This window comes from Penicillium canescens, assembly GCF_028828765.1.
Source record: "Penicillium canescens strain IBT 15451 chromosome Unknown utg000005l_segment0_segment0, whole genome shotgun sequence".
NCBI lineage: Eukaryota > Fungi > Ascomycota > Eurotiomycetes > Eurotiales > Aspergillaceae > Penicillium > Penicillium canescens.
The window spans coordinates 1,723,920-1,748,395 of NW_026703967.1; the positions used below are offsets into that span (position 1 = coordinate 1,723,920).

Consider the following 24,476-nt stretch of genomic DNA (forward strand, 5'->3'; position numbering starts at 1 on the left):
AAATTTTCTGACGCCTACGTTATTCCCACTAGCTTTTAGTGCGGCGGACATACCCGTGGACTATCAGCCTCCACTATTATGCTTAGTGAAAGGAGGGGGGGGGGGGATAGTTGATTGAAATCACCGTATTGTGTGCTGAAGCTGGAGCCAAATCAGGCATTCCATATTTCCATAATGTTCAGAGTCAGTGTGAACCAGAAGTAAACCAGTCGACCCAGGTGGGTAAACAAGAGTCTAGAATAAACTGGGTCAGCTCTTCCAAGCGTTCTTATGATGTTGACAGTGGAAATCGAGACCGCTCTGGTATCAGATGGAGCAATATGGAGCCCGGCGTGCCCTGGATATGGGTCCGTTACGCACAAATTGTCCCAACCCCGCGTCACGGGGGTTATAGGGGCTGAAACGCTGTCCGGACAAGACCGTTAGGATCCAAAGTCCAGAGTAACTCCGATGTGTTCAGAGAGCGCATATCCTAACCGTTCTGGGCAGAAGGAAGGACGGTTTCCATGGATTGGATGTCTGGTTTTGAAGTGAGCCGAGAACCAAGAGAGACCGCGGATGAAAGAATAGGCGTTTTCAAGAAGTCAGCAGAGTTTTCCATGTCCTTGAGAAGCTCCATCAAATGCAATAACTATAGCCTGTATGTTGAACTGTGCATAGTCCGGTAAACCATTAGTCCGGAACCGAGATATCCGTGAGAATTCCAGACTTTGAATGGTTCTGCAGGGTCGCGCAAATCAGTCTCCAGTTTGCGGGACTCTGCCCTTTGAGGGTCTCCGTTCTTGGAGCATTTCAATCTTGCAGGCTTCAGACACATAACAATTCTAGATCCTAAAAGCAAAGGCGAAAAATAGAATTGTGGCGAAGTATCCACGGCAGGGCTTAACTAGTTGGCCTAGTCGCAGTAGCGCTGATGGAGTCCCAAGTCGATCCCAGAGAGCCCAAAGAGACCCCTTGAGGAAGAAAGAGAAAAATACATTAGAGAAAAAGAAGATAAACAGGAATAAAAGCCCAAGTCAAAAAATATCGTATGGTCCGAGTTTTTGCGTGGTTGAACTCTCGGCCCCTCTGCCAATAATAGGCTTGTCACACTACTCTCAAACTTGCCCTCTTAACTTCCCCTTCTCCCCCCATCTCACCACATCTCCATTTCCATCCCGATTTCATCCAACTCCCTTCTTCTCTTTCGATCTTTGAGAAGAACCTCGTCTAATTGCTCTCGCCACTCTATTTCGCCCTTGCCCTCCTCGACTGGGTCATCGAACGGATTGATCGAATAACGAGGTGGCCCGACAGGGCTGCCAGACCGAAAGGAAATGTCTGGTCATATATCATCAGAGCATTCCCGCTCTGCTTCACGATCCTCTCAGACCCCTCGTCTATCCCAAGGCGACTCGATGTCTCGCCACTCCTTCGGTCGCAACTCCCGAGTCTCCAATCCTAATGTCTTCGCCGACGAATACTCGTTAGAACCGATTGATGCCGATCGAATCGAACGCCCTCACAGTCCCTCTTCCATCGCCTCATCTGCCACTCTACGCGAGAATAATCAACCGCCAAAGACTGTCAGCACGGCCACAACCGAGAATGAGAACCCATTCGGGGATGACGCCCGGCTGTCCTTTGATGAACCTCATCGGTCAAGCCTGCCACAAAAGGGGTGGGGATTCTCCAACAACCGTAACTCTACCGCCTCCATAAACACGACACCCTCCATGATCCAACGAAACCAGAGTGTTTCTTCCCGCTTCTCGATCCCCCGTGCCCTCAGCCCCTACACCGGAGCTACCGGACCTAGCCATCCTTATGGGATGTATCCTCAGGTCGGTGTCAGTCGGTCGCCCAGTGTCGGCAGTACCTCGACAATACGCCCGGTCGAGCAGCCGATTGAACAGTCTACCGGTCCTCAACATCCATACGCGATGTACTCACAGAATGTGGTCGAGGAAGGAATTGATGATTCGCCCATCCCGGTCGGATTCCCAGGTCACAACCCACCGTATCAGCCGCCCGCTGGTCGACAGGATGATGATGTAGGTGATATAATTGGACCGGACGGACACACCGAGCCACTGCCGCCCTATTCACGCTACCCAACGGGTGTCGTCCCCAAGCCCCCAGGGGCTGAGACGATGGCCGACCTCAACACTCCACCGGAAGAACATCGTCTCAACAATGAAGCGCTTCCCAGTAATGAAGCGGCGAGAGAGCCACCAGTTTCGGAAACGTCATCAAGGGCCTTGGTATTAGAACATTCCGGGGATGGTAACAATGGTCGCAACGGAGGAGAAAGAGCCGCGGGGACTACCGGTATCATGGCCTTCGAGGAAAAGTTGAAACGCAAAGGAAAGCAGACAGCATGCTGTGGTCTTCCTGTATGGACCTTGGTCCTCATCGCGACGGTGCTGCTGATCGGAGGATGCATTGGGGGTGTCATTGGTGGGGTTCTGGGAACTAAGAGAGCCGCAGAAGCCAGCAAAGCCGATGAAGAAGCTCAGAAGTCCCATGGCCCACCCATCGTTACAGTCACTGCGACTCCTCAGATGGATGCATCCATGATTTCTACTCCAACCAACATCAAGAGTGTCCCTACCGGCCACTTTATGGTCCCCTCCGGCTTCCAGAACGGTTCGGGGATGTGTGTGGATGAGAATAATTACGGCAAAGCTTGGAAATGTCTGCAATCGCCGAGTGAATTTGAAGTTTTCGTCGGTCAATCCAAGGGCCACCACTCCATTGTGTTCGACTACGGCGCCCCGACTACGACTTTCACCTACGGTGCTCAAGCACCCTATTGGTCTTCTTCCCCCACACAAGCATTGAGCATGGCTGTTGATACCACTGATATTGGCATGGGCCCGGCTCTCTTTTTCGTGTCTTCATTCGACAAATTGGTAATTGCTCCAGAGGATACATTCTCTCTCAGTTCTCTTAACAAGCGAACGTGGGTCGATGATGGGTGGGCACAGGCAGAGGCCTACAAGAACCTCAAGAAGACTGCCCAAGTTGGAGACAAACCGTGGTTCTGCTGGTGGAACAACACGAGGATGGAATTCTTTATGTATGTCAATCAATCGATTGCAGACTCAGCATCGAGCACCACAACTGCTTCAGCCGATAGCAACATGGCCGCAAGCACGGCGGGCGCGCACCAGGAGTCGAAACGCGGTTCTAATCTTTCTGACTACCCCCGGAGGATCAAAATGGAAGAGCGCCGAGATGACCCAACACGTGAAAATCCCTATTGTCAGCAGATGCAGATTCGCAGTGATGGTGGTCTGGCTCTTCTCTCAGGGATGATTGTCAATATCAAGGAGAACGAGCCTACGCCGACGACCACCTACACCAGTTACAATGGTGGCACTGTCCAGACATACACGGCTCAGGCATCATACGTTAGCCCATGCTATTGTATATCTTTGACCGATTGATTGGTCTACGTCTACATCCACTGCGAAGTTTCCTTTTATCCCTTTGAGTTCCTGCTGGTGCAGAACCAGGCGTTGGTGTTGGATTGGCCAAGGCGCCTCAACTCATGTGCACATGATCGTCTTATTGGCTGTGTGATTTTATCTTGATCCTCTTTCTGCAAGCTACTTGCCTTGTGGTTATATTCCTCGCATTATCCGTGACTATGCGTTCCTTTTTTCTTCCCTGGTTGCCATTGCGATATGACATGATTCTCATTACTGTGCGTGTGTGCTTTTTCCTATTCATCTGTGGGTTATATTCGGTCTGTCTCATTCTGTTTTCCGGCTTGGAATTCGGCGTTCATTGGATTGGAATGGCTCAGGTACTGCGATATGCCGGGTCTGATTATACTGTTCTCATCTACTCTTGTCTTAGGAATCTGGATTGAAATCTCTGTCCTATGTTAGCACTTGATAGGGCTGCTGTTCTGTCAAGTTCTGTCTCGGTTGTAATGCAACGTAGACGCGTTTTTTTCGATCCACCCCGGGTACGGATAGTGTAAGGGTTTGCTTGTGCAAAGACGTGAAAAATGTCTTTGGGGAAAGTGTTGTAAAAACATGACAATTGTGCTGACATGCCAGCAGGCTATATATAACATGAGCACCTTTATTCACACCCTGAGATATAATGTTATTTATACCTGGATGCGGAGAGTACCAGCATGCTTCTGTTTCAAATTTATAACTGTAAATATTTCGGCCCTACCGCAAACATGATCACTATCACTATCTACACAATCCTTTGGCTGATCAAGTCCACTGGACTGGCAATTACTAAAGACCTATCATTATAAACGAGACACATCAGGAGCGCGGATAACTCCAGCTCAAGGCAGCACGAGAACCAGCATCAACAGCACGTGATATAACAGACACCACGTGATATAAAGAAGCAAGATATTCAGCGCGCGCGACTTTCAGACCAGAAAACATGCTAGTTTAAGATTGTCAGAGAACATATAGGACATCGAGCGATGAAGACTAGACTAACTATGAGCTTTCGTCGTTCTCGCAATCAAGTCGAGGAGCATAGAGGCTTGGTGCCCGACTGAGAGCTCCCGCTTGACACCTCAGGCTCTCCACATCCGACACCTCGCACCTTGCACCCCATTCCTCCTGCAACCTCTCCATCTCATCGACCCTCATCCATTCCTCTCCCACAATCACATTTTCTTCTCCCCACACCCTCCCACCTACGATCTCGCACGATCTCGTCTACATTTTATTGATCTGCGTCATCGATTTCATCCGTTTTCTGCGACTGAGACTTAAAAATCTGTCCTTGGACCCCCAGATCAAATGATCGCGTCTCCTAGATGACCTTCCCTCCCCCTCACCCTTCCGCCCAATCGTCGATTGCTTCTGGCACCGATAAATCTTCTTCGACCAGGACTGATATTGGTGCCTGGGGTCGGTCCGTGTCGCAGTCCGGCGCACGTCGTGGGTTGACTCCACTCGCGACCAACCTATCCTCTGCCGCTCCCCCCTCGACATCCCGGGGCTTGGACGCAGGCCCGGGGACTTCTACGCCGTCCTCTTTTTCTGCCGTCTTGAGCTCTGCCAGGGGTCTCTCCGGTGGGAGTCCTAAACCCACATCTTCGCCGTTCACCTCATTGCAATCTGGCTCGCAGCAACACGCCACGACCCTCTCGTCTCCTAAGTTCCGCGCTCACACCCCTTCCATAGGGTCCCATTTGGCATCAGCTACAGGCTCCGCCCCGGGTGGAGGAGGTACTGGGGGAGGTGGTGGTGGGCCTGGATCATCCAGAGGCGTCTTCTCGCCTCTATCCTCCGGAACAACCGTGAATTCCCCTACAGGCTTTGCCTCAGACAAGCCGGGATCTGCAACCTCTGCAGCCGCCCACTCGAGCCAATCGTCGCTCACCAAAATCTCGATCGCGCAAGTGTTCCTCTTGTTAGATTCAATCACAGAGAAAGAAGGCAAAGAGAAGTGGGAGACAAAAGCCGCACAGATACACAAGGTAGGATATGACATACCCCTTCTTTTGCGCCAACTCGATTCTAACAATGTTTTCCCCACAGCTCGTGACATCCAACGGAATGGAGGTCTTTTCTAAATACTTTCGCCGCCTCCTAACGGGCAATGCGCCGCAAATCTTCCCGGGTGTTAACAAGTCCGTCGAAAATGCGGGCAACTACCCCCTCCTCGTCCAGGAGATGCAGAAAGTGTCTGCGGACATGGAGCAAGCGCAGAAAATCGCCGAGACAGTCGATACTTCAGAAGGAGACATCTTCCGTGACTTCGACCTTTCTACTTTCCTGGATCATTTCCGACTTGACCCCGTCGTGAAGGTTGCACTTGCCCTGGCCTTTAAGCTCACTAGCAAGTCGGATCTTCGTGCCAAAGGTATGTCCGCCCTTCAATTGCGCCTGTATTATCAATTAATCGTTATTCTAGCCGATGCCATCATCTCAAACTCCGTCGCCCCCTTCCTCCAGAGCTTGGCCAGCCCATCCGAAGTCACAAAGGACTACCATAACTCTTTCCTCGGCATGACGATTGAACGATTCATCCTATACCCTCCCCGCAATTTCACCGACGACGTCAAGGCGAAGCTAGTTTATGCAGCAAACCTGCGATATCAGAAACTAGGCTTGGATATGCCTTTCGAAGTTTCCTCTGCTCTCCAAATGTTCAATTTCGTGAACCCACAGTATGTCCTTGTGCGACAGCTACATTCCAAGGGGCCCCGGGCTACGGCGAATACCGAAACGATAAGCGATGTGATCAACGCAGACCCAAAGAACTGGGGCGAGGAGCATCTGGCTAGCGCTCTTCTCTTCATGATATTGTCGCAATATTGGGAACAATTCTCGCTGGAGACATTCTTGTCTGCATATGCCGACAAGCAGATCAATTGGCCTGTTGTGTTCCGCAACTTTGACCGGGAGGGTCTTCGTGTGGATCCCAAGCAATTCTCCAAACTGTACAGTGTACTCTCAGCTATATCGGCCGATGACTCGTCTTTGGATATCCAGAAACTCTGGGGCGGAGACTGGGACCACCGCGACACGCAAATGTCGTTTTTGACAGCCTTTGTCGCCTCTCGCATCGACCCATCCCAAATAACCAATCTTCGCGCAACTTTCCCGGCCGACTTTTTCGAGGATGCCCCAGATATCGTCAAACTACAAGGCGAACGTGCGGCAAAGTCCCCTCTGCGATCCATGGATGCTATGAAGGCCATCTTCGACCTCGCCTTGTTCTCCCAGGCTTCGTGGGCTGCGGCCGAAAGCCAGCTGCTTATCAAAGCCGTTGTCCAGTTCGACCTGCCTGTCTTCCTTTGCTCTGCTCTCGCTCTTCCACAGCCTTGGTCTAGCGTGCAGCAGAGCTTCGTGTTGCGAACATTCATCGTGTTCATCTCAAAGCAAGAAGATGGTTACCAGCTCGCTCTCCATGGCGCCTGGCGACAAGACCGACAGTGGGTCTCAGAGCAGCTTTTCACCACTTTCACCCAGGATCCAACATCGACTGCAGTCATTTATGAGCACGCTGCCGCATACGGATGGCTGGAATATCTCCTTGGATTCACCAACGGACTTGCCCTCGATCTGGCTTGCTACTCTCACCGAAAGAGCTCATTTGATCTCGAGCAGTGGGTTCGGAACGCCGCCGAGAAAGGCCCCATTGATATGGGCGGCCTTCTGTCCAAATTCCTGAGAATCAAGGCCGAGGATGAACTGCATGTGCAACGGAAGGAACAGTCTGCCCACCAAATGGTCAGCCTGGCTGTCAAGACCGTTTACACACTTTTGTCGGTGTTGGAGGAATACGTTGGAGACCGCGAGAATCTCACCCCCGTTCAGCGCATTTGCATTCAGACTTACCCCCGTCTTATCAACTATGGCGAAGGCTTCGATGACATTATCGACATCAACGGCGAGAACGGAAACACGTTGCCCGAGTCAATTGACAAGCAAATGCAAGAGCTGTTCGGCAAGATGTACCACGAGGAACTGTCACTCCGAGAGATGTTGGAGTTGATGCGCAAGTACAAATCTTCCCGTGATCCCATCGAGCAAGATCTCTTTGCCTGCATGGTCCATGGTCTAATTGATGAATACCACTGCTATCACGAGTACCCCCTCGAGGCTTTGACCAAGACTGCAGTCATGTTCGGCGGTATCATCAACTTCCGTCTTGTTGACGGCATCACGCTAAAGGTCGGTCTCGGCATGATCCTGGAAGCTGTTCGAGAGCACGAACCGCACGACCCGATGTACAAGTTCGGTGTTGAGGCCATCGAGCAGTTGATCAACCGCCTTCCCGAATGGGCTGGCTTCTGCCACCTACTCTTCCAAATTCCATCCCTACAGGGCACCCCCATCTATCAAAAGGCAGAGGAAGTGCTACGGGAGCAAGGAAACGGGATTGGTGAATCCAGCCCCAATGCCTTTGAGGGTCTTGCTGCTGCGCCTTTGACCAATGGCAATGTCGACGACTCCCCAACCGCCGATGGTTCTGTGCGCAAGTTCCGTTCCATTCAACTCGATCCTCCTCTTCGTTCTGAGCTCTACCAGAACCCGGATGAAGATATCCAGGACAAGATTCTGTTTGTTTTGAACAATGTGTCAGAGCAGAACATTGACGAGAAGCTTCAGGATCTGCGAGAAGTGTTGCGCGACCAACACCACCAGTGGTTCGCTGCGTACTTGGTGGAGGAGCGTGCCAAGTTGCAACCTAACTTCCAGCAGCTTTACCTTGACCTTCTTGGCCGCATCGGTGACAAGATCCTTTGGGCTGAAGTACTGCGGGAGACCTATGTTAGCGTCGCCAAGCTGATCAACTCCGAGAGCACCTTGAACTCATCGACTGACCGTGGTCACCTCAAGAACCTGGGTGCATGGCTTGGTTCGCTGACTATCGCCAAGGACAAGCCTATCAAGCACAAGAACATCTACTTCAAGGGCCTGCTCCTGGAAGGCTATGATACCCAGCGCCTTATGGTCACAATTCCGTTCACTTGCAAGGTACTTGTCCAGGCCACTAAATCCACGGTGTTCAATCCCCCCAACCCCTGGTTGATGGACATCCTGGGACTCTTGCTGGAGCTTTACCACTTCGCTGAGTTAAAGCTGAACCTCAAGTTTGAGATCGAAGTTCTGTGCAAGGATCTCAACCTTGACCACAAGACCATTGAGCCTTCCGTTGTCATTCGTGATCGTGCTGCGCACGCTGAAGAACCTCTGCCAACCGCCAATCCTCCAGAGGGTCTTATCGAGCCATTCGAAGATCTGTCCCTCAATGCCATCAACCAAGGCATTCGCAACGAGAGGCTGTCCCCCGCAGCCATCATGTCAACCCTGCCGAACCTTGACAAGATTCTTGTCCTGCCCTCCTCGGCAAGTAGCATGGTCGACCCCACCGTTCTCAAGCAGATCGTGCACACCGCAGTAGAACGTGCTATTGCAGAGATCATCACGCCTGTTGTTGAACGCTCGGTCACCATCGCCTCAATCTCCACTGTCCAGCTTGTTTCCAAGGACTTTGCTATGGAACCCGATGAGGAACGTGTGCGCCATGCTGCAGGCATCATGGTCAGACAACTTGCGGGTAGCTTGGCACTGGTTACTTGCAAAGAGCCCCTGAAGGTTAGCATGACTAACTACATCCGGATGATCCAACAGGAATACTCCGAGCAGCCCATGCCCGAAGGCCTGATCTTGATGTGCGTGAACGACAACCTCGATGCTGCTTGCGGCATTGTCGAAAAGGCTGCAGAGGAGAAATCTCTTCCCGAGATCGAGAAGGTGATTGAGCCTCAATTGGAGGCTCGCCGCCGCCACCAGGCCCACCGTGCTGGTGAGCCATTTGTCGATCCTTCAATGAACCGCTGGGGACTGTTCATTCCGGAGCCATATAGACAAGCCCCCGGTGGTCTCAACAAGGAGCAACTGGCCATCTATGAGGAGTTCGCTCGCCAATCACGGGGCCCGGCGCCACCCACTGATGCATCAGCCGGCCGTCAACTTCCCGATGTGCTCGGTGACCACTACGCTGCCATTCCCAACCTCTCTACCCCGGCTGAGCAGCCCGCGGTGCCCCACAGGACCCCACAGCCACAGCCTGCTGTCTCACACATGCCCCCGCCGCAGACCAATGGATTCCTTGATGCCCAAAGCCCTCGCGAGCGTGTTGAAAACCTTGTTTCCGATCTTCAGCAATCTGCTCGAAGCGCTCCTGAAGAACATGTCAAAGATCTTGGACGGGATAGTGCCGTTCTCCAGGAATACAACCAGGCATTGCGCAGCATTCTTGCCTCGCCCAATGGAGAAGAACTGGCCCGCTTGACCTCCTTGAAGATCTGTACGACCTTGTATTCCCAGTCGCATGGATCTCTGGAGATTGAAGTCCTTGTTCACCTTCTCGCCAAGCTATGCGATATGTCCACGCTCATTGCCCGTTACACATGGGCGCTTCTCTCTGATGTTGATGACGAGCACATGTTCAATGTGCCAGTCACTGTTGCTCTCATCGACGCAGGCCTGCTTGATATCCGTCGTGTAGACATGAACCTCACCCGACTCATCATCCAGAAGAATGTGAATGCCTTGGAGCTGCTTGACAACCTGATGAGCCGTGTCCTCTTCAATGATGAGCCCTCGGCTCTCCGATCCGACTTCTCCGGCAGTTTGGAAGCCATGAGCCAGTGGCTTTCGGAGGACGCTAACGTTGCTCCGGGCGTTGAGATCGTGCGCAAGCTGCGCGAGTCTGGCATCCCTGAGGTTGTTAACCCCCTCCTCACCGACCAAGCCAGATCCAAGCGAGACCAGATGGAGTACATCTTCAGCGAGTGGATCGGAATTTACAAGGCCTCCGGCGCTACTGACCGCACCTTCCACTCTTTCCTCCAGGATCTTCACAACCGCCAAGTGATGAACTCTCAAGAAGACTCTGCGCTGTTCTTCCGTCTCAGCATCGACATCTCCGTCGCCATGTTTGAGCATGAGATTCAGAACCCCAACGGCAGCCTTGACGAGGCATTCCTTTACATTGATGCCCTCGCCAAGCTGGTCATTCTCCTTGTCAGATTCCAGGGCGAGAACACCGGCGCTGTCAAGGCAAACAAGGCCACCTACTTCAGCTCTATTATGTCTCTCTTGGTCCTGGTTCTCAACAATCACCAGGTCATGAGAGGGGAGGCATTCAACCAGCGTGTCTTCTTCCGCCTCTTCTCCAGTATTCTCTGCGAGTATTCCATGAACGGACTGCAGCACAACGAGCAGCATCAAGGAATGATCTTTGCGCTGGCCAACAAGTTCCTGTCCTTCCAGCCCCGATACGTGCCTGGATTCGTCTATGGCTGGCTGTGCTTGGTTTCTCACCGGGTGTTCATGTCGGACATGCTCAACATGCCCGACCGCGCTGGATGGGCTCCTTACTGTGAAATCATGCAGGCATTGCTATCCTACATGGGCGAGCAACTTAAGGCTGCCAACATCTCATACGTCGCAAAGGATCTCTACAAGGGCGTCCTTCGTATCTTGCTGATCCTGCATCACGATTTCCCCGAATTTGTTGCTGAGAACCACTTCCAGTTCTGTAATGTGATTCCGGCTCACTGCGCTCAGCTTCGTAACCTTGTTCTCAGCGCCTACCCATCGTCATTCCAGAAGCTTCCTGATCCTTTCCGCGAAGGCTTGAAGGTGGAGCGCATTGAGGAAATGCGGGAAATCCCCAAGATTGCTGGTGATATCATTGCTCCTTTGGAGAATGCTAACATCAAGGACGTTGTTGACGGGGTGCTTCGCAATGAGAGCATCACCGAAACTGCTGTTCAACAGCTTTGCGATGCCATCCTCGACCCCGAGGTCAAAGAAACTGGTCTCTTCTTTGTTCCCATCGACGTGGATGTCGTTCTCCTGAACGCCCTTGTGCTTTACATTGGCCAGCAAGCTGCAGTGGATCACGCCTCCAAGAGCAACACGCGTAGCGCCTTTGAGAACTCGACTCACGCCGCTCTTCTCGAGAAGCTTGCTCAAGTTCTGCGTCCCGAGCCTCGATACTACTTGCTAAGTGCGATGGCCAACCAGCTCCGTTATCCCAACAGCCACACCTACTTCTTCAGCTTCACCATCCTCCGTCTGTTTGGCGTCGACTATTCCGAGCAAGATGACTCGGATATCCGCCAGCAAATCATCCGTGTGCTGTTGGAGCGACTGATTGTCCATCGCCCGCACCCCTGGGGTTTGATCATCACCTTACAGGAGCTCCTCCAGAACCGCAGCTACTCTTTCTTCCGCCTTCCCTTCATCCAGGCGGCACCCGAGGTAAGCTTCCCAAAAGCTTTTCACCACATCATCACGAAGCTAATGACCCCCGAGATTGGACGTCTTTTCGACGCTCTTCTCCAACACATCCAGCAGCAGAGCCCCCGACCCATTGCTTAAGCTCAGCTTCTCTTCCCCTCCTCTCCCATCTCTTCTCCAGTCCTTCTCTTTGGTAAATCGGGTGGTACAGGAGTCTGTCGTCGCATGTACTTTTCATGGGGTTCTCTCGTGCGATTGCTTCTGACGTTTCATTTTTATTTCAATTTTATGTTTCATGTTACGGCTGGGATTTGCCGTGGGGATGGCATGCATATTTATTTGTTTCTTTCTTTTCATTTTACGATTTCCGCATGACTTGAGGTTACATGATTTATTCGCGTCTCATGCTGCCCGCGACCTGTAATGATAAGATTGTAAAAGCTGGAGTTGACGGTTCCGTTCTTTTCATCTACCTGCATCGATGAGGCAATGCTAATTCTTATTTTGATTATTGTGTGTACATGTAGTTGTTCGGGTCGCATTTTGCTTTAAGGCGTAGTAGCTCTTGTAACGCACAATTGAATTCGACTGAATCTTTGAAAATAGTAGAGTCGTTGACAAGATACCTTCCGTGTAACGTTATCTGTAGGGCTTAAAAGGAGTGACGTTGGGACCTCGGCAGCGATAACAGACCGCAAAGCACCTCGTCTCTACAACACCTCAGTCCCCCACAATGGCAGACTCAGAATTCACAGACGACGAGTCGGAATATGACAGTCCATCTTCAACCAGAGCCATCATAATAGTAAATCTCACAGCTGATCTCCCAACAAATCCAAACCCAACTAACAACCCCCCAGGACGCGGTCCTCGCGCCGTTACGCGCGCTGGTATCCAAGTCCGCTCTACGCCTATACCTAAACGCATTACTATTCATGGGCGCAACAACCCTCCTAATTGGAATCTCGGCAATTGCATATGGGATTTTCTACTTCAATTTCATCCCCACAGTCGGTCTCGAGCGTGAAGTCCACCTCCAATTCGGGTAGGGCCCCAGTCCCCCGCATGGCCAGATACACTATAATATAGATCACATTACTGACATGACCATCCCTATAACAGCAATGGAAACCCCTGGGGAACAGCAACCTTCGACTCAGAATTTGTAGCCCTACAGCCCTACGACGTGACCGTAACGCTCGAGCTCCCGCGCACGCCTTCGAATCTCGATACGGGCAACTTCATGTTGGATCTTACACTTTACTCTTCCCGCCCTGCATCCGCAGTCTTACCTGTTGCCGCGAATGCGCCTATAGCGCATGCACGTCGGCCTGCGCTTTTGACTTACATTTCACCGCTTGTGGATGTTGCGCGGCGGACGGCGCGGTTGCCGTTTTATGTTGTTGGCTGGAGGCGCGAGTCAGAAGTTTTGGAGGTGGGAATGATGGAAGATCTTGAGTTTGCGAGGGGTGCGCAGAATCTACCGCAGAGTTTGAGGCTTGAGATTCAGAGTGATTTGAAAATGCAGGTATATCTGGCTAAGGTGGAGTTTCGGGCCAGGCTTGCGGGGTTGAGGTGTGTTTCTTTGTTCTGTTTATTTTGCTTCTGCTACTGGCATGACTGACGTTTTTATAGATGGCTCATGTACCGGTGGAAGATTACTTCGTTCGTTGTTTTCACCTCGTTGTTCTGGTTTGTCTCGGTGGGCTCTGCTAGCCTGACATGGCTGGCCTTGACATGGGTTTTGCAACCTGCTACGACACCCAAGACTGAGATTAAGGGGGAACCACAGGGTCTTGTCAAGGATGAGTCTGATGGTGATAGTTCCTCGGGTGAGTCTTTCAGTGTCAAAAAGGAGGAGGAGCCGGAAAGTAGCTTGGTTCATAGTTACCCGGCCGAGGGTGATGAAGCTGGTATGGGATCTGGGCTTGAAAGTGCAGAAGCTCGTGGACTACAGAGACGGCGAAGTCATTTGACTCTGCAAGCAGATTGAACGAAATCAAATTGTATTTTGGCTATATTATTTGTGCTGGCCTTGAGCAACTAGTGTCAAAAGCAAAGGACATGGCGGTGTTATTCCCTCGCGCAGCACTTGCTTTCGGCATTTTGAATGGTGAAATGTGGAAGCAACCTGATCTTGATTGATGTGGACTTCATCGACGGCTTCATTGTACTTCTCACTGTCCACTTCGCGTCGGAAGCATTGTTCCATTCTGTCTCCATTTGAGACAAAGTTCAAATTTGACTCCCGTGGTCAGTCTCTTGGTCATCGAGCTCCAGAACTTAGCTTCATGTCCCTGCATGATGTATTAACGGAGACTTTTGAGCTCAAAACAATGCGATGAAGCTGAATGGCCCTTCTCCATGAATCACCATGGAAATGGTATAGTCATATAATTAATCATGGGAGATCACACAGAATCAGGAAAGAATGTGCCAAGAGTTTAAGCCATTTGTCTCATCTGTTGTGAGATGGCGCCATAGTATGAGAGCATGAGTAGGAAGTGTATAGAAAGGAAAGAGACAGAGAGGCATCTTTATATCTATGAGCAGTTGCATATCACACAGGAACATTCGTTATTTTAAGATGTTTCATAGCCTTTACCAGTATTTAGTAGCTTGTTCGCCTTGCCGATTTGGCTACATGAAAAGAAGGGGATACGGGTATACTTTGTCTGACAAGAGTATCCGATGCTTGTTAAAGTAGCGAGTCATGCTAGTGTATTAGAGTCTTTAGATGTAAGTACCAGAATGTCTCTCACAGTTTCCCTTTGGACAGTTTTAAGAGTGTTGGTAGTGCTAGTATGCCGAAGTATGAGACTGACGTGGTTGCGAAAATCCGCCGGGCAAAGCGGGGTGAACTTTCTTCCCCCACCATTCTTCACTCAACCACGCACTCAATGCATATCCTAGTAAGTACAGAGTCTCTGTATGCTGTTGCGCATATAATCCAAAGCTCACATCGTCTAGGTTACCAACGACGACGGTCCTCCGTCAAACCAGTCCTCGCCGTACGTGCATTCGCTCGTCCATTCGCTCCAAGCCGCCGGCCACACCGTCTCAGTCGTTCTTCCACACCAGCAGCGTTCATGGATCGGTAAAGCGCATATTGTCGGTGCATCCGTCAAGCCTACTTATTTCCGGCCGGGTACCCTCCACCATGAAGATGGCACAACGCACCACCTGCCCCGAGGCAGTAATGGTGAACCAAATGACGGAGGTGACGAATGGGTTCTGATCGACTCGACCCCGGCAAGCTGTGTACAGATCGGTCTCTATCACTACTTCCAGGAGCGCGGTCCCATCGACGTCATTGTCTCCGGTCCCAACTATGGGCGCAACACCACCGCACTATTCGCATTGTCTAGTGGAACCATTGGCGCAGCCATGGAAGGCGCCTGCTGTGGAAAGCGCTCAATCGCTCTGTCTTACGCTTTCAGCTCCCGCAACCACGATCCTATTATCATCGCAGAGGCATCGCGCCATTCGGTCAAGTTGATTGAGTATCTATGCGCCAACTGGGCGAATGGCGTGGATCTGTACAGCGTCAATGTCCCTCTGGAGCCCGGCGTGAGTGAGAACAAAGTTCTTTACACCAATATGCTGGACAACAGATGGACCTCTGGAAGTTGTTTCCAGGCTGCTGAGCCTACATCCGCCGATGACCCCGATCTTCAAGAGAAACAGTTGCGTAACGAAGGCGAGGTGACAGGGAAGACACCTGGTCAGAGTGTCAGCACCAGTGACACGTCTGCTACTGGACAAACACTTAAACACAAGCACTTTACGTGGGCGCCGAGCTTCCAAGATGTGTACCGCAGCGTTGAAGAAAGCGAACCTGGCAATGATGGCTGGGCGGTTAAGGAGCAGATGACCAGGTTTGTTGAGCCCAATCATACTCTGAATCATCGACTAACTGTTGCAGTGTCACACCTCTCAAGGCCAATTTCATGCATACCCTCGGAATTTCTGGGGAGATCAAACTGTGAGTGGAGATTTAGCGCGCGATAGTGGCATGGTATGAAGGGTTCTATCCGATGTACATGTTGCATACACTTTCAATATCTGGTTTAGCTGATAGATATCCCCTGCCCCTTTGATTTGATTGCATTTTTTTTTTCGAGTACATGGCCTTTTTTCTGATAGATGGACATTCTGTAGATCGGATAAACAGCCTTCGCTATACTCCATCATCGACTGCGATGACTCCTACGTGCAAGAAATGATCGAACGTGCGATTACCCGTCGCCTGGGAAGTGCGTGCAAGCGAGTCTCGTCTCTGGATGACCTCCCAGAGAGATCTGCACCGCTTTTCCAGTACCGCGAGTATGAGCGCCTCGAATTCGAACACATCATCTCCAGACCCTCGACATCCCTCGCAAATGCATACATCATCCGCAAAGCTTTGATCCGAAAGCACTACCTATCGAACACGGTAGCCAATTGGATCTCAAAGCACCCTGACAGCGTGCTACGGAAGCACTTCAAACCGGCGTTCGACTTCGAATTGGATTATGCCGAATTCCTCGATGATGCCCTTCTCGAAGCATACGAGCTGAACGACAGCCTCGCCAAGAATGCAGAACGGCCAGACTCCGAAAAGGAATGGTGGATCCTTAAGCCCGGCATGAGTGATCGTGGACAGGGAATCCGCATCTTCAACAGCGAAGACCAACTCCGCGAGATCTTCGAAGAGTGGGAAGACCCCTCTGACGACGAGTCCGGGTCCGAGAAGGATGAAGATGACGAGGACGAGGATGCCAGCGGCGCTCACGACACAGGCGTCGTCACCTCGCAGCTCCGTCATTTCCTCGTCCAGCCCTACATCGACCCTCCACTCCTCCTCCCATCGTCCTCCAACCGCAAGTTCCATATCCGAACCTACGTCCTCGCCTGCGGCTCTCTGAAAGTCTACGTTTTCAAGGAGATGCTCGCCCTCTTCGCTGCAAAGGCCTACTGCGCCCCGCATGAAGAAGAAGACGACGTCGCCGACCTTGCTCGCCATCTTACCAACACTTGTTTCCAGGAGGGCGGTAGCTCTAATGAAGGTAGCGTGCGCCGCTTCTGGGATCTCGACCACCATGTTCCATGTCTCTCTGATGACTGGAAAGAGAAGATCTTCGACCAGATCTGCGCTGTGACCGGGGAGGTATTTGAGGCGGCGGCTCGGGGCATGATGATTCATTTTCAGACCCTGCCTAATGCCTTTGAGCTCTTTGGTGTTGATTTCCTTGTTGATAGTGATGGATCTGCTTGGTTGTTAGAGCTTAATGCGTTCCCGGATTTCGCACAGACTGGTGAGGATCTTAAGGAGGCTGTTGTTGGGAGGTTGTTCGAGGAGATGGTTGATATTGCTGTTAAGCCTTTCTTTGGGCTTGGTGAGGGTGGTAATGGTGATTTGAAGTTGGTGGCTGATCTTGATCTGGGGAGAAAGGCTTAGACTGGGGTTTGATATATGATGATATACCACTTTGTGTACAAAATAAAAGTTTGATTTGGTCATATAATTGTGTCCTTTAATAGTTGTAATCCCATTTTTGGTTCTATTATACAAGGTAACCCTAACCCTACCCTCACTTGGACACTTCGAATATTTGCTCAAGAATCATTCTTCCAATATATCTTCCCCTCGAACAGACGACGGGCTGTACGAAAGACCGTAGCAGAAGTCAAGGCTCCGTCAGCATCAAAATCAGCGCCCACCAGCAGATTCCCACTGGCATGACCAATCGTAATACCAGCCCTGTCAACAGGATCCTTATCCACAACCCCAGCAACTGTACTCCCAGGTACACGAGCAGCAGCAGCAAGAGCCAAAGCAACAGTAATAGGGACAGCCTTATGCGGCTGCCCTACAGAAAGAGCACGAGCAAGAAGATCAACATCAGCAGATGTCTGCTTCTGCTCCACATCCCGAGCATCCGTAGCAGAGGGCGCCGCCACTATACAAATCTTAGGCACACTGCCGGGCACACTCGAAACCTCACCCGCAATACCCATGTTAACGCCCGCCTGCCGCCGAATAGAATCCAAACGCGGTAGCAAATCCGAATGAGCAGCAATCTCATCGGGAGTCAAATTCCCATCCACACCAAGATCAGACGCCCGCACAAAAACACACGGATTCCCAACATCAATACACGTAGCTGTGATCCCGTCAAATACATCCGTCACATTCCCAGTAGGCAGCAAAGCCCCCGTAACAGACCCAGCAGGATTAACAAAATCCAATTGCACACGGGCAGCCGTACCAGCAACGCCATCAATAGCAAAGTCACCACTAGCAGCAGCCTCACCCCCAACAACGGGGAACGAAGACCGAATAATCTTGCCAGTATTCGTATTATGAATGCGTACCTCCACCGAGTCACTGTCACTCTCACTCTCACCCAGCACAGGAAACAACCGCGCATCAACAGCAAACGGACCAACAGCACTAATCATATTACCACAATTACTTGAGTAATCGACATCGGAATTCTTGATCCCGAGAGAAACGAATGTATAATCGACGTCGGCATCTTCATGCGTCGGCGCGCCTACCACGCACACCTTCGATAGACTGGATATCCCACCGCCGAGCCCGTCCAGCTGGCGGCCGTAGGGGTCTGGACTGCCGATTACATTGCGGAAGATTGGGGGCCAGTCTTCTTTTGAGGTGGGGAGGTCTTCTTTTTTGAAGAATACTGCGCGTGAGGTACCACCGCGGTAGTAGGCTGCTGGGAGGGAGTGTTGCTTTTTGGTTTGGAGGGGCCGTTGGTATCCCGGTGTTGGCTTCGTTAGGGGAGTCCGGTATAGGACTTTGCATAGTGGTTGTTTGAACATTTCGGGTATGTTGTTTGATATTGATATTGGGGTTGGATGTTGATCTAAATACTCGGGGGCGGGATTGCTCCGGCCGAAGAGCGGAGTGGGATCGGTTCTGTTGGCGGTTATCGGATGTGCCGAGATAGGGTCTGGGGTTCTGGGGTATGCATATAAAGGTTTATATATTGGATTTGAGCGAAGGAGTGCCAATTATATACTGAAAGCTGTGGGAAAGTATACAAGTCGTATTGGGTATTTTGACATAGATAGTGTCCATATATCCTCCCCGTCCTTTCTCTATCCTAGCCATATCGCTGCTTCGCAAGAGCCTGCAAGAAACTCATGGTTTCCGACTCCTTCTGTCGATACTGCTCTATCCGCTCCTCTCGCTCCGCTTGACGAGCACGAAGGATCTCCTCCCTCCGGATCTCGCGCTCGTTCTTCTTGCGCTGGTTGTTCTCCTTCTCGCGTTTCAACGCAGACAAGTCATTGTCTCCGCCCATGAGGTCTTCCTCCGGAGCAGCCTCTGGCGAGCCACCTCGCTGACTTGCAAATGCGCGATTGCTTGCAGCAACTTCCCGGCGCTTCTCTAGCTGCCGTTCCCGAGTACCGGCCTCAGCCCGCGGCGCAATCTCATCTTCAAGATGACGCGTTGCAGCTTTGTGCGAACGCATTTCTGCCTGATATTGTTCGCGTGATTCGCCACGGGCAGCTTGTGCATCTTCAATGGCAGATTCTTGAGAGTGTTAGTACCGTATGTTGGCGAACGAACATTGGCTGGAGTAAAAAAGCCTACCTCTTTTCAGCTCGAGATCTTGCATATTCGGGATCGTAGGTCCCAAATGCGCACCGCTTCTTCCCGATCCAGCGCGCGGAAGTGCAGGCCCGTACTCGTCGTCGTCTTCATCGTCTTCTGGCTCATCCCGCGGGACATCACCGCCCTCTCGCTCACCCTGCGCATAATCAGGCGAATCACGCTGGCCTAGAGGGCCAGCAGGTGCCCGTTCCTCTACACTCTGACGCGCCCGTTCGAGTGTAGCAGGATCATACCATCCCTCAGCGAGTTCTCCACGGTTCCTGTAATGTCAGCGAAAGCGCAACAAACATGTAACACCCTTATAACCTACCATTTTTGCACAAAGCTCTTCCATCTTCCCTTGACCTCTTCCTCGTCCATATCCTCGATAAATTTTCCTTTCTGGATATCTAGATACATGCCGAACATTGGCTTGTATGCTTCTAAGTCGCGTCGGGAAAGCTCGCGCGCTTGGAGTGGGAGGACTACGGGTTGCGCGGGAGTGTCTCTGCGATGTCGTTCGTTGCGTCCGCGTTCTTTATCTTGGCCATGTCGGCGATGACGGTCTGATCTGTGTCGGTCTGATCGGTGCGGAGAGCGCGAGCGCGAGCTGTCTCTGGGTCGGTGGCGGTGTGAATGGCTGTGACGGCTGCGGTGATGGCGGCTTGAGCTGGGCGCCGAGGGAGACTCTGCTCCATGCGATGAGCGAGTTGGTGAGGGCATTGCTTGGTGGTTGATCGATGTGACGTTGGAGGAATTTGTTCGGGGTGATAAAGGCGGGTCGGTCAGCTTATCGGTCCGATACCAGGGCTTCAACTATAAAGGTCCCATCTACGTATATTGCGGCATTCATTTGCGTGATCCTGTTCTGGTGAAGTTACCTGTTTGACTCGTCTCAGAAACATGTACATTTACGTAAAAGGTCTTATTGTGGTAAATACATCTAAGCGAAGAGGTATACAACTCAATCCAACACAATCATATCAGCTTTAGCTGGGAGGAGCAGCCTGCTCCTGGCTGGGGTTAGCAGCCGCCTCAGCCGGGGTAGAAGGCGCACTCGATTCCGAGTTGGCCTTGGACCGGTTGGCTGCGGCCATTTGCCAAGCTGGGATAGAGGCAGACCGACCAAGCTTGGAGAGGGGGTTGTTGGGGCTTGGGCTGGGCGCAGCCGGGGTAGCAGGGGCAGCGGCCTGAGTAGGTTCTTGTTCGGCCGAAGTCACAGTGGCAGCGAGACCGTTGGAGGGAGCGGGGGTAGTGGAGCTGGCGGGAGTCTCCTCCGGAGTCTGGCGAGGAGCAGTGGGGATAGGAGTTGATCCAACAGTCCTGCCAGCAACGGGAGTAGCTCCGCTACCGCCAAGACGGTTGCCCAGCAAGACCTTCAAGCTCTTGAGCTCGGTTCCGAGGTCCTTCAATCGGTTCTCATTGCCTTCCCGAGCACCCTCGAGGGCCTTGGGAATAGCATCCTTCAATGACTTTACCTCATCGCTGATGCGACGAGTTTCATCATCCCTCCGGCGGGACGAGTTCTTGAGATCAGCGACAAGAGTCTCCACATCCTTGAGAGCGCTATCGAGGCGCTCGGTTCGGGCTTCTTCAGCGGACTTCAGGGCGGCAGTGTCGGTTGAGAGTTGTTCAATTAGAGTAAATGCGCGCGAAAATTGTTCATCAATGTTCTCCTTGTCTTGCTCCAGCTGGGGAGGGGTCGGTGGGGCGATTAAAGGTGAGATATAACGCTGCATTGCGGTCAGTACCACCCACCATCTACTACGAGGGGAGGGTCGAACCTTTGTGACAAAATACAATCCATAACCGACTCCGCCCATCACTGTCGCCATAATAAACCAATCGCGCCAATCTCTCTTGGGTGGCCTTTTCATGTGATTAGTGTCAAGTACCATGCGACAATCGATGATAGAACATACTCGGGAGGCGGTTGCCATTGGTTATATGGGGGATATCCATAGCCTTGAGGAGGTGGCGGTTGCCGGTAGGCAACCTGCTGTGAAGAATAGTTGGACGCCGGGGATGATGCAGCTGTGGCTGCGGCCGCGGCAGATGGGTCCTCGCCCACTCGCGATAAGGCAATGTCGACCTCCTCTTGGGTCAAGTTCTTAGATTGAAGGAATGAGACTCGCTTCTCAATTGGCGACGATGCCACCGAGGGGTCCTGTAGAACTAGATGAAGTTAGCGATTAACGCATCAAGGTGTGTCGGGTGGTTCATACAGGTAATCTAGCGGAGGGTTAGCAGCATTCCCGAAAGCGGATGATAAGACTTAGCATAGTCGGCGACTTACAGCTGAGGCAATCAGCTCCTCACGAGGAGCCATGATGATGGATGTCGACTATCAGTGAAGTGCAGGAGGAGGAGTTAAGGGAGAGTTGCTCACATCGGCAATCGCCGTTTGGACCTCGGAACTCGCGCCACGCCAAGCTTCCCCAGACCGGCGTCTCGTGATTCACGGATAAACCATTGTTCCAGAGTGACGTACACCGCCTGCCTATAGCGAAAGTGGCACGCATTGTTTACGTCTCTTTGCCCAAATCCCTCGTGCTTGCCAACCACCATATCAAAACCCTCCTCCTTCACATTCAGTGTCGCGACCTCCTTGGTTTGTGAATACTTGTTTATAGCATAAGTCTGCTTATTATCTCAAAGGCCACGCGCGTGTTGCCACCTTTAGGGCTTGCTTTCCAAGATGTCGCAAGACACTGGGCTGTTCAGTATTAAGCGTCCACCCCGAGAGGTATGAGCCCCATCCATTCGGCGCATAGTCTCGAACTAACTAAATCTATGATTAAGACCCTCGGGAGTGTGCAGAACTTCTCCGCCATTCCCCAGCCCGCATCGGCGATGAAGCGTGGAAGCTCTATTGGATTCCAAAACCCCCCGTACACCTCTCAGAACTACCGAGCCTCTCTGGTGGGCTCTGCTGGCCGGCCTCAACAACCTAATTTTACGCGCACGTCAACGGGTGGAGGCTATGGCGCTGATGCTGGTCTTTCGTCCGTTCGCCGATCCGTGTCGAGTAGCATGTTCGCTGGAGCCAGCGGCCGACAGAGCTATGCGCCGGGATCAAGTAACATGTTTGCTGGAGCCAGTGCTGGTCGACAAAGCTACGCGCCGGGAGCCATTTCCACAAACACGCCTCAGAACCCACAGCGCCGAAGCAGTGTCTTCTCGCGACCTTCGACAGGAGGAGGCCCAATGGGTCATCAGTCGTTCTTCACACAGGTCCCAACCGTGGCTGGTGTTCCCAGAGACCCACGTCCGCTCAGAGACCGATCATTCCAGGCGCGAATTGGCCAGGAGCTGTTGGAATACTTGACACTACATGGATTCGAGTTGGAGATGAAGCATTCTTTGGGACAAAACACTCTACGCTCACCGACCCAAAAGGATTTCAACTACATCTTCCAGTGGTTGTATCATCGCATTGACCCCGGATACAAATTTCAAAAGAGCATGGATGCCGAGGTACCACCCATTTTGAAGCAATTGCGGTATCCCTACGAGAAGGGCATCACCAAGTCGCAAATTGCAGCCGTTGGCGGCCAGAACTGGTCAACATTCCTTGGAATGCTACACTGGTTGATGCAATTGGCACAGATGATGGATCGCTATTCGTCTGGCGAGTATGATGATGCCTGCGCCGATGCGGGTGTTGATGTTACAGGTGATCGCATTATCTTCCGTTTCCTAACGCACGCCTACCACGATTGGCTGCAGGGTGGTGAAGATGAGGATGATGACACCGCAGAAAAACGATTGATTCCGCATGTCGAAGCCATGTCTCAAGAGTTTGCTCATGGCAATGAGCGCTATGTGCAGGAGATGGAGGCTTTGGAGGCAGAGAACCGGGCTCTTCGTGACCAGATCAAAGAGGTGGAGAAGAACTCCCCTGATATGGCCAAATTGGAACAGCACTTCCGCATTCTAGAGGATGACAAGCGGAAGTTTGAAGACTACAACCAGAATGTCAGGGGGAAAATCGAAAAGTACGAGACCCGTATTAAATTCCTCGACGCGGAGATCCAGAAAACCGACGTCGAGCTCCAGACATCTGAAGCAGAACGCGCCGATCTTCAGGCTAGTGTCGACCGCCAGGGTATCACCATTCAGGATATCGACCGCATGAACTCGGAGCGAGAACGTCTTCAAAAGAGCTTGGAAGACACCATGGCTCGTTTAGAAGAAGCGCATGCACGTGTCATGGAGAAGGAAGCCGAAGCCAGCCAGAAATTGGAAGACCTGGAACAGATCGTCAAAGCCTACAACACGCTTGGCTACCAGACAAGCCTAATCCCTTCCAGTGCTGAGAATGCCAAGGGTCAAGACTATGAGCTCAGCTTGAACATTAATGAGAACAATTTCTCCGCGAGCCAGATTGGCGGCCCGCCCAGCCGCATTTCTCCCGAGGGGGATCGTCTACTGGCGGAACCTTTCACTGGCTACCACCCAGCGCATCTGCTCAGTCTGGACCTCCGGGGTGCTGTGCGAAACACTCTACAGTCTCTTCGGAAGGAGATTAATGAACGGCGCAAGCAGGGGATCGATGATGATCTTGAGCGGCGCAATCTACTTGACAATATCAAGGAGGCTATGGATGAGAAGCGAAGTGAAGTCGAGGCCCTGGAACACCGGCGCCGGGCGGCAGAGGAGGAATTCGAACGCACCAAGGAAATCACCACTACTCAGAAGCTGGCCTCTGATGCTCAAATTGAGAAGATGGAGAAGGAACTTGCGAAGATGCGCGCTACACTCAGTGATAGTGTCCAATTGATGGAGCAGCGTGAGATGAACACCAACATCGAGTACGAACAACTGACGCTTCGGGCCAATTCTCTTCGGGAGGAATTGCATACCAACGTGGAGAATATGCTCAACGATGTGATTCGCTTCAAGGTCCATGTTCAAAAGGGCCTAGAAGACTATGAAAGCTTTGTTGTGGATGAGGTGGAACAGGAGCTTGGAGGCGAAGAGGCCCCTGAGGAGGAGCTATGAAGTCCGTTCTGACGATTAACGATTGGTGTTTAATTTGATTTGTACAAATACCCCGAACAATTCATGTCTTGGCGAAAAGGACGCGCAATGCACCGACTAGTTCTGTAGGAAACGGGTTCTCTGGGGCT

At 51.8% G+C, this 24,476-nt stretch overlaps 8 protein-coding genes across 8 annotated transcripts; 5 read left to right on the forward strand and 3 right to left on the reverse strand.

Annotated features, from left to right (window-relative positions):
* Positions 1-1,316: 1,316 nt before the first annotated feature.
* Positions 1,317-3,431, forward strand: N7446_008242 (uncharacterized protein; the record flags this gene model as incomplete). The annotated part of the gene is made up of 1 exon (XM_058516987.1): positions 1,317-3,431. One exon carries the CDS (start codon positions 1,317-1,319, stop codon positions 3,429-3,431), a length of 2,115 nt encoding a protein of 704 aa, XP_058370633.1.
* A 1,093-nt stretch (positions 3,432-4,524) lies between these two features.
* N7446_008243 (CCR4-NOT core subunit CDC39) lies at positions 4,525-12,232 on the forward strand. Its single transcript, XM_058516988.1, has 4 exons — positions 4,525-5,452; positions 5,514-5,838; positions 5,890-11,762; positions 11,817-12,232. The coding sequence occupies exons 1-4, from the start codon at positions 4,787-4,789 to the stop codon at positions 11,880-11,882; spliced, it is 6,930 nt and encodes a 2,309-aa protein (XP_058370634.1). The 5' UTR covers positions 4,525-4,786; the 3' UTR covers positions 11,883-12,232.
* Positions 12,233-12,474: 242 nt separating this feature from the next.
* Positions 12,475-13,734, forward strand: N7446_008244 (seipin; the record flags this gene model as incomplete). Its single annotated transcript, XM_058516989.1, has 4 exons — positions 12,475-12,546; positions 12,602-12,786; positions 12,864-13,316; positions 13,377-13,734. The coding sequence occupies 4 exons, from the start codon at positions 12,475-12,477 to the stop codon at positions 13,732-13,734; spliced, it is 1,068 nt and encodes a 355-aa protein (XP_058370635.1).
* Positions 13,735-14,641: 907 nt separating this feature from the next.
* N7446_008245 (uncharacterized protein) lies at positions 14,642-17,181 on the forward strand (the record flags this gene model as incomplete). Its single annotated transcript, XM_058516990.1, has 4 exons — positions 14,642-14,653; positions 14,712-15,619; positions 15,667-15,726; positions 15,903-17,181. The coding sequence occupies 4 exons, from the start codon at positions 14,642-14,644 to the stop codon at positions 17,179-17,181; spliced, it is 2,259 nt and encodes a 752-aa protein (XP_058370636.1).
* A 158-nt stretch (positions 17,182-17,339) lies between these two features.
* Positions 17,340-18,566, reverse strand: N7446_008246 (DUF453 domain protein; the record flags this gene model as incomplete). Its single annotated transcript, XM_058516991.1, has 1 exon — positions 17,340-18,566. One exon carries the CDS (start codon positions 18,564-18,566, stop codon positions 17,340-17,342), a length of 1,227 nt encoding a protein of 408 aa, XP_058370637.1.
* Positions 18,567-18,777: 211 nt separating this feature from the next.
* Positions 18,778-20,091, reverse strand: N7446_008247 (uncharacterized protein). The gene is made up of 3 exons (XM_058516992.1): positions 19,676-20,091; positions 19,345-19,625; positions 18,778-19,284 (listed from the first exon to the last, which is right to left on the reverse strand). Exons 1-3 carry the CDS (start codon positions 20,065-20,067, stop codon positions 18,851-18,853), a joined length of 1,107 nt encoding a protein of 368 aa, XP_058370638.1. The 5' UTR covers positions 20,068-20,091; the 3' UTR covers positions 18,778-18,850.
* A 242-nt stretch (positions 20,092-20,333) lies between these two features.
* pex14 (putative peroxisomal membrane anchor protein (Pex14)) lies at positions 20,334-21,673 on the reverse strand (the record flags this gene model as incomplete). Its single annotated transcript, XM_058516993.1, has 5 exons — positions 20,334-21,077; positions 21,129-21,213; positions 21,267-21,519; positions 21,570-21,576; positions 21,641-21,673. The coding sequence occupies 5 exons, from the start codon at positions 21,671-21,673 to the stop codon at positions 20,334-20,336; spliced, it is 1,122 nt and encodes a 373-aa protein (XP_058370639.1).
* Positions 21,674-22,042: 369 nt separating this feature from the next.
* On the forward strand, positions 22,043-24,348 carry N7446_008249 (kinetochore-associated Ndc80 complex subunit NDC80; the record flags this gene model as incomplete). The annotated part of the gene is made up of 2 exons (XM_058516994.1): positions 22,043-22,090; positions 22,147-24,348. 2 exons carry the CDS (start codon positions 22,043-22,045, stop codon positions 24,346-24,348), a joined length of 2,250 nt encoding a protein of 749 aa, XP_058370640.1.
* Between the last annotated feature and the right edge of the window lie 128 nt (positions 24,349-24,476).